The sequence below is a fragment of the Cebus imitator genome, unplaced genomic scaffold, assembly GCF_001604975.1.
Source record: "Cebus imitator isolate Cc_AM_T3 unplaced genomic scaffold, Cebus_imitator-1.0 Scaffold77, whole genome shotgun sequence".
Classification (NCBI taxonomy): Eukaryota; Metazoa; Chordata; class Mammalia; order Primates; family Cebidae; genus Cebus; species Cebus imitator.
The window spans coordinates 75093-84338 of record NW_016107392.1 but is presented as its reverse complement, the minus strand read 5'-3'; the positions used below and the strand labels follow the sequence as shown (position 1 = coordinate 84338).

At 38.7% G+C, this 9246-nt stretch overlaps 2 protein-coding genes across 2 annotated transcripts in view; both read right to left on the bottom strand.

Annotated features, from left to right (window-relative positions):
• Positions 1-380, bottom strand: part of LOC108307202 (40S ribosomal protein S20-like) — a 4039-nt gene extending 3659 nt beyond the window's left edge. The window contains exon 1 of the mRNA XM_037740017.1: positions 3-380. Within this exon, the coding sequence (XP_037595945.1) occupies positions 3-259 (257 nt within the window). The 5' untranslated portion in view covers positions 260-380. The remainder of the gene's footprint in view (positions 1-2) is intronic.
• Positions 1-9246, bottom strand: part of MTPN (myotrophin) — a 48236-nt gene that overhangs the window by 4316 nt on the left and 34674 nt on the right. The gene's annotated exons all lie outside the window — the stretch shown is intronic.

Genomic DNA, 9246 nt, shown 5'->3' with positions numbered 1-9246 from the left:
GCTTGTGGATTCTCATCTGGAAACGATCCCATGTTTTAGAACCTTCACCACAAGGTGTTTTTCTTGTAGTGATTCTCAAAGTCTTCGTAGGCATTCGAACTGGTCCTTTCACTTTCAGATTCTTTTCCTTTGCTCCTCTGATCAAGTCAGCACACACCTTCTCCAGCGATTTTACATTGCGGCTTGTTAGAGTGATTCGAATTCGGTGAATTGCCACCTCCGGCTCCACGGGTGTTTTTCCGGTATCCTTAAAAGCCATGGCTGCTGCGCGGCTTCCTGACTGACTTGTTCCTCGGCAAGAGCGAACAGCGGTGAGTCAGGAGCAGGAGCGTGCGGACTAAGGATCCACAACAGCTACGACCGCGTCTTCTTCAAAGAGCGAACCTGTTACTCTTACAGTAAATTGCTACCAACCACAGACAGAACCTAAAACACAATGAATTGAACTAATTTATTTCTTGCTCATAAAACAGTCTTAGTGCCAAGTGTACAGAGGCTGGCAGGGTGGCTCTGTCCTTTAAGATTATCTAGGGACAAAGGTTCCTTCCATTCTGTTGATCTCCCATGGGTACACTCCTCATCCACATGGCTGGAGCTGGCTTGTCCTACATCTGCTTCAAGCCTTCTAGATAAGGAGAAAAGTCCACAGCAAGTGGCTTCATATTTTGTAATGATTTGGAAGTGACACACATCATTTGTGCAAATCCCATCAGCCCAAACTTAGACACACAGCCATAATTACTGCAAGGAAAGCTGAGACACAGGACTACCTAGGCTGCCATGTGCACAACTACAACCTGGGGTTTTCTTTCTAAAGCACAAGGAAAAATCAGACATGGCAGACAATTTGTAACCTGACCTATACTGTTCTGAAAATACTTTGAAATAAGTCACTAATGTCCTCTAAATGCAAAGTCTAGTCAACATATATGCTAACCCATTATAGTCCTAACTCTCAGACAGTATTGTCTCCACATTCTCCTGTCTAGCCTGCCTCTCCCTCCTGCACCAACTCCTTCTGCCTCCCTTTACTTTCTCTGGCTGTCCTTTATAAGTTGTATTCTCCAGGAGTCAGGTCTTTAACACTCTTCACAACTTGCTCAACATGCTCTTCCTAATCATTTCATACACGTCCAACCTTTATTGTCCTCATTCTCAGGACTGGCTTTGAGACTTACCTACACTTGAAGTTCCATGAACACCTTGGATTCAACCTCTCCTAAAATGAATCTGTAATCTTTTCCTATAAACTTGCTTTTTCAATATTCTCTAACAAGGTGAAGAATACTACCAAATTCCAGAAGATTTCTAGAGGATGTGCAGACACTATGCAGTTATTGTTTACTTAGTCTTTAGACCACACTATTAACATTTCCCATCTGTCCTTGGTTCTTCATTGCTGCCATTACTTTTTTAGTTCAGGTATAAACAGTTTGATGCAATGGTTTCATTTTTTTTTTTTTTCTTTTTCCAACTTCTCACACAACTCTAATTCAGAATCCACGTTTGGGTGTTCTTTCTCAAATGCCAGTCTGATCATATTGTTCATATACCTAAAAGCCTTTAATGGCATTCTCACAAAATAGACTAAAGATAAATAACATGACACATAAAGGCATAATCTGTTCGCTACCTACCTCTCTCTCCAGTCATAGGCCTTTCTACTGTATAGCTATGCCAAACAATGTTCTATACGCGAATACATCATGGTTTCTTTCTTGTCCCTGTGACTTTTCTCATTGCTGCTTCTGCTTGGGATAGTGCCCTAATTCTCTATTGGACTGTTAGACACTAAGTTTCTAAAATTCAGCTCAAGTGTCAACTGATTTATGAAATTACAATTGTGGTACCTGGAGCTGTAATGATGTTCTTATTCATAACACACTATCCCCTTGACTTCTAAGACCACAACTGCCCTCTTCTTCCTCAGTTCTTTACATATTGCATAACTCTTGTCACAGCAACCACAAGGCTTCAATGCACTGACTGTTTTACTTATTTGTCCCTTTTTACCAGACTATGTTGAGAGCAGGAAAAAGGCTTATTAGTCTTTGCGATCCCAAGGCCTTGCACAGGCCCCAAAAGAGGCAATCAACAAATGTTTCTTTAGTTGGTACAGGCAGGGTGCAGTTGCTCACGCCTGTAATCTCAACACTTTGGGAGGCTGAGGCAGGCAGATCACCTGAGGTCAGGAGTTTGAGACTAGCCTGGCCAACACTGCAAAACCCCGTCTCTACTAAAAACACAAAAATTAGCCAGGCATGGTTTGTGGGCACCTGTAATTCTAGCTACTCAGGAGGCTGAGGCAGAAGAATCACTTGAACCCAGGAGGCAGAGGTTGCAGTGAGCTTAGATTTTGCCACTGCACTCCAGCCTGGGCGACAGTGAGGCTCTGTCTCAAAAAAAAAAAAGAAAAATTGATCCAAATGGAAACTAAACATATATAATAAGGAAGTCGATAAAATAATTATAGTAGTATTCATTAAAGACAGACTACTGTGAATAGATCAACAAAGCATTTCCATCATGAATAGGCTGCCTGTCTACTAGCATACTATGTAACATACTTATTTTCAAGTAATTTCAACATAGAAGTCCCTTTACTTCTGACATCTGATTAGAATCAGAACTATTCCAATATTTGCCTATATTTAGAGCATGATTCTGCTTATTTTTCTAAAGTTTTCTGGAGGAGGAACAAGTTGCTACGGCCAAGTTAAAGTGGCCCCAAACAAACAGGTTGTTTGTCATTCTAGGGAGTAAATGTTTTTAAGGCACTGCAAGTAATTTATTGCTCTTCAAATGCCACACTTCTAGATAATCAAGTATCATTTGATAGTATGAGGTCAAACATGGAGAATGTTTAAAAAAACTTCAAGTCATGCTATCTCCACCCATAAATAATTTACAATCTAGCTAGAAAGATAAGATATAACCACATGAAACAACAAAAACATATCTTTACCTGCTTGTCACCTTTATCTACTTCTTACTTCAGATAGCCTAATTCTGCTGTACATTATCAGTTCTTAGCATGTACAAATAGGCCAAGAGAACTGGATTAGTAACATTTTAAGAATGAAACTCTCAAACTCCTATAGAGGTTATCTGACATTATCTCGAAAAAAGGTTTTTGTCAAGGTTTTGAAGATGCTAATTATAGTTATACTGATAAACTGTCAGAACAACAAACAGCTTTGTTTCAATGCAAAATTTATACGATCAGGCAAAAATTAGTACTTGGCTATATATATGGCGCCCCACCTTTGTGACCATGCATCCTGTGACACCCTCCCCAAAATAGATTACCACCTTTAACTGACCACTGGAATATATATATTCAAGTACTAATTGGATATATACACACATATATATGTATAACGTCAGGCCTCCAATGTCAAGCCTGGCCATTATAGCCTTGGTGACCCACAGGTACACCTCTGGATGGTCCCCAAGCGCCAGGAAACCTGAAGTAACCACAAGTAATCAGGTGGCCACAGAAAGAAGTGAAACAACTTGTTCCTGCCTCAACTAATTGCTCTCCCCCTGCAACCTGCAACCATTGTTCCTGCTCAGCCTTGTGAAGCTTCCCCTGGACATTAGGTTCCTCAGGACCCCCCACCCCTGTAACTATGTAATTTACTGCATCCTTTCCTCTGCTTGCAACCAATAACCTCTACCCTTATGACCATGCCTGTTTGTAATAAATAACCCCTACCCGTGTGACCATGCATCCCGTGACACCCTCCCCCTCCCTAAAATAGATTACACCTTTAACTGACCACTTGCCCCAACCTATAAAACTCCTATGCCACTGCCCTCTGCTGACTCTCTTTTTGGACCCAGCCTACCCGCACCTGGGTGAATAAACAACCATGTTGCTCACACAGAGCCTGCCTGGTGGTCTCTATATGAGTGATGCATCTAACATATATATATATATATATATATATATATATATATATATATATATCTCTGGAACCAAATATAATACAGTCAACTATATATATAGTCATCCCTCTGTGTGTGAGGGGGATTGGTTCCTGACCCTCTCTTGGATACCCAAATCTCTTATATAAAATGGCCTACGAGTTGCATATAACATACACACATCTTTGTGTACACTTTAAATTATCTATAGATTACTTTTAATACCTAATAAAACGTAAATGCTATATAAATACAGTTGACCCTTTAATGAAATGGGTTTGAACTGTAGAGGTCCAATTATAAGCACATTTTTTTTCCAATAAAAGTTACATAGAGTGTGCCTGCCTTTCCTGTTCCTCCTTCCACCTCTTCCTCCTTTGAGACAGCAGGACCAACCCCCAATTCCTCCTCCTCAAGCTACTCGAAGCAAAGAAAATGAGAATAAAGGTCTTTATGGTGACCCAGTTCCACTTAATGAACAGTAAATGTATTTTGTCTTTGTAATGATTTTCTTAATAGTCTTTTTTCCAGCTTACTTTACTATAACAATGCAGTATATAGAATACATACAAAAATATGTATTGATTGTCTGTTTATGTCATGCATATGCTTCCGGTCAACAATAAGCTATTAGTTTTTTGGGAGTCAAAAATTCACATAGAATTTTTGACTGTGTGGGGGTTGGCAACCCTAAACCCCTGCATTGTTCAAGGGTCACCTAGTTGCTATACTGTATTGCTTTTTAATTTATATTATTTTTAATTGTTGTGGTATTAATTTATTTTTGTGAATCTATTTTTGACCTGTGGTTGAATCCATAGATGCAAAACCTATGGCTTTGGAGGGCAAACTACTGTTATCTCTATATATGCATATGGATTTATCTATCTACATATACAAATAGATAAACACAGACATACCCTTCCTCCTTGGAATGTAACCAATTACTTCAGAAAATTTTCTTTAGGAACCAGGGTTTTTGAGTAGTCAATTCACTTTGGAACGAAAGCAGTTTACAATCAAATACAAAATGAGAAAGGACTAAGATTGCAGCTGAAGATTAAAGGCAATTCAAGGAATATTTGAAACGTTTCTTGTTTAATGTTTTATGACAGATGCTTATCAGGTCAGGATTCCAGCAACCTTATGTTGATCTGAACTGATAGGAAGTAAATCTAAAACTTTAAAAGACCATTGCAACAGCTTTACAGAGTTCTAGCTCTTTATCATTCCACAGGAGCATGCTGGGGTCCTCACTCAGAAATTTCTATTTCAAACATAGACTTTCTCAGTCAAAATAAAATCAGAAACAACGAACAGAAAAGATGAAGAGAAGGCCTACTGAAGAGGGTCACACTAACAACAGTAACATCTGACCTAAGAGCTTGACAGAACTATAATAAGAAAGAAACCATACTTTTCAAAAGAAGACATATATGCGGCCAGCAAACATATGAAAAAATGCTCATCATCACTGGTCATTAGAGAAATGCAAATCAAAACTACACTGAGATACCATCTCACAGCAGTCAGAATGGTGATCATTAAAAAGTCAGGAAACAACAGATGCTGGAGAGGATGTGGAGAAATAGGAACACTTTTACACTGTTGGTGGGAGTGTAAATTAGTTCAACCATTATGGAAGACAGTGTGGCAATTCCTCAAGGACCTAGAAATAGAAATTCCATTTGACCCAGCAATCCCATTACTGGGTATATATCCAAAGGATTATAAATTGTTCTATTATAAGGACACATGCACACAAAATTTGCAGCACTATTTACAACGGCAAAGACTTGGAACCAACCCAAATGCCCACTGATGATAGACTGGACAGGGAAAATGTGGCACATATACACCATGGAATACTATGCAGCCATAAAAAATGATGAGTTCATGTCCTTTGTAGGGACATGGATGAACCTAGAAACCATCATCCGCAGCAAAATGACACAAGAACAGAAAATCAAACACCACGTGTTCTCACTCATAGGCGGGTGTTGAACAATGAGAACACATGGACACGGGAAGGGGAGCATCACACACTGAGGTCTGTGAGAGGGGAACTAGGGGAGGGTCGGACGGGGTTGGGGAGGGATAACATGGGGAGAAATGCCAGATATAGGTGATGGGGAGGAAGGCAGCAAACCACATTGCCATGTATGTACCTATGCAACAATTCTGCATGTTCTTCACATGTACCCCAAAAACCTAAAATTCAATTTTATATGTGTGTGTGTGTGTGTGTGTGTGTGTGTGTGTATGAACCCAAGACTGAGCCCTGGCTAAAGCTTAGCTAGTGTAAGGACAATTAACCAAGACCTCAACAGACCCCCTGGGGTTTGATGCTGGTAAGTCTTCAAGGAAATCACCATATCTTGTTTACTCTGCTTAAGAGAAATGAATATAATACCCTTAAGAAATTTTCTATCTAAAATAAAGTATTTTTTAACCCTTACAAAGGTATTTTTTTCCACAGTACTTGTTACTACCTACGATTAAGTTACATTTATTTGTACTCCTGTTTACTCTGTCTTCCCTCTAGAAAATGAAGTCTCCAAGAGCAGAGGATCTGTCTACCTTAACTACTATATCCCCAGTATTTAAATGAATACAGTGTGTACTTCCTTTTATTTGATATTAAATGTCTCATGAAGACTTTGAATGATATAAAGGAGCAAAGACATTCTTTGTTTTTTTCCGTGGAACCACCAAATCACCTCTCATTCAATTGTTATGTTCTCTGTGAAGCCTTCTGGGATTGCCCAGGCAGCTGGTGCCCTGGGGATCATACGGTCAACACTATAGCTCACTCAGTGTCTGACATAACCCCCTTCTGACACAACCCCCTTCCAACCTGTTCTTCCTTGCTTTCCTCTACTACAGGTTGAAAAGAAATGAAATCCTGAGACTCCCTTAAAGCTACAGGTGGCCATCTGACCTAATTTTGGCCTGTCCTATGGAGGGCATTCCTATTCTAGGAGGCCTTAGGAAGACAAAGTCCTTAGCTCTTTCCCTCTCTTCCTGTTCTCAACAGACACAATGCCTGACAGTTTAGTAGTTATCTTGTGACCATAAGCATTGGGGAAAGTGGAGGGGTGGGTGTCCAATGTGGGATACCAACAACATACACAGTGAAGCTAGTCACTTAGCCTTGGACTGCACACCTTCAGACTTTCTTGTTTGGATCACTGTAGTGGGGTTTTTGTTACTCATGGCTAAACTCCACCTCTCTTAGGGAACTTACCACAGTCTATAATTAACTGTTAATAGGTATATTCCCCAAATTAGGCTGGGCTCCATGAAGGAAAAAGTCTTGTTATATTTGTCCCTGTGCCTTTAATGCCTAGGATGCCTGGTAGCCAGCAGATGCTCAATAAATATTAAATAAATAAGAAAAATTCACATTTGGGTCACAGTAACAGAAATCTTACCATTACTGAACATGAGCGTCCAAATTAAACGGAAAAATTATTTTTAAAAAAATACTATCTTGTCTAAGTATGTACTACTGTATCATTAGAATACTGTCAAATATTTTGGAACAATTTATATGCATTTTAGAACAGTCTTGAGAAACTGTTATACTCACAAAAAAACTCCACTATCTCATGATTTGGGGCATCTGTTTGTAGTTCCATGGTACTATGAGAAAATGTTCAGAATCTGAAAACTTTACACTGTTTAAATATATACTTAAATATTACCATTAACATAGAACTTACACATATAATTCAATTTTGGAAACTACTAAAAATGGATTTGGTATTTAGTGACATTAAAAAATTATTCAACTACCTATAATTATACATACTGTGCAATTTTATCTCCTGGTGCAGGATGATTTCATAGCACATTTAATTTCATACTTAATTTACATATTGATACAGGAGACAGAGTAAAGAGAATTTCTGGATACCCTATAAGGTCTAATATAATACAAAACACAGTGATCGTTATATCCCTTATGTTTCTTGTAGCAGTTTTGAGTTTTTAATGTAACAGTGCAGATATATGACTACACTCTTCTCACAGCAGCCCCCTGAAGTAGGCATTGTTAACTCCATTTTGTAGACAGGCTCTCAAGCTCAGCTAAGAATCCTGTCCAAGGTCAGTCAGCAAATATGGACTACCATCTGACTCCAGATCTTGTATTCTCAGTTGAAAATTTACTCATGGCTTTCCCCCCCAAAATGTCAGGGGCACAACCGGATTTTAGAATTTACTACCTTTAGATATCTGCAGCTTATCTGCATCTCTCATAGAAAATGAAAGTAGTCTGCGGGACGGCACACATACGGCATGTCAACTGCTGCACACTGACATCATAGCACCTTTTCAGACACTTAATTCCCAAGTCCATTCTGCGAATCTTTACTGAGTTTCTATTAAGTGGCAGATATAGTTTTGGTAAATAAAATGTTCCTGGAGCATAGCTAGGCTCATTCATTTACATGCTGTTTATGGCTGCTTTTGCATTACAATGGTTGTGATGGAGACCCTTTGCACAGAAAACCCCAACTATTTACTACCTGGCCCTTAACAGAAAATGTCTGTTGCCCACTGTTAGATATTTCACAAATATATCAAAGTGGCAAGTACTAAAAATAGGAAAGACATTACCTTCTTTGATTCTCAGAATAATCCTGAGGTCTGAATACTATTAAACCCGCTGTGTTCAGATGTTAAGTGATTGACTAGCTATGAAGTTACAGAACCAGGCCTAAAATCTAGGTTTACTAACTTCATCGTCACTCTCCTCTATCTGCACCACTCTGCTCCTCCAACAACGTGCTAACTATGCAATGGGGAATGTCATATGAACCAAAGCACTTGCTGAGAACTTTAATTTACCAGGTGGGCAAAGTGTTGATGCTGCTGTTTAATTCACTTTCCCAAAAATTTAATTCTTACAATGTCAATTAAACTCTAAAGAGGCAAGTACTTCAAGTTTTCCAAGCAGCTGCTAAAACTTACCCAAGTGACAAAAACTAACAAATGAGACTCATAGATGAGCAATGCAACACATTTCCTATTTTGTTTTATTCCTTATTTGAACACAGTTAACTATAGCTCATTTTTAGTTGCATATATAATGGTCTTGGATTTGTTCTTATGGTACCCCTAATAAAATTATGATTTTAACATATCTATACCAATCATATTTAGCATGAATAGAAAGATCATTTCAAGGTTTCAGAGAAAAATTCATCATGGAAATAAGAGGATGGATTAAAGCACAAATGATCCTTCAAATTACTCCTCCTCAAGGACATTCAGATACTGAGGTAGTACTTCATTTTTTTTTTTTTTTTT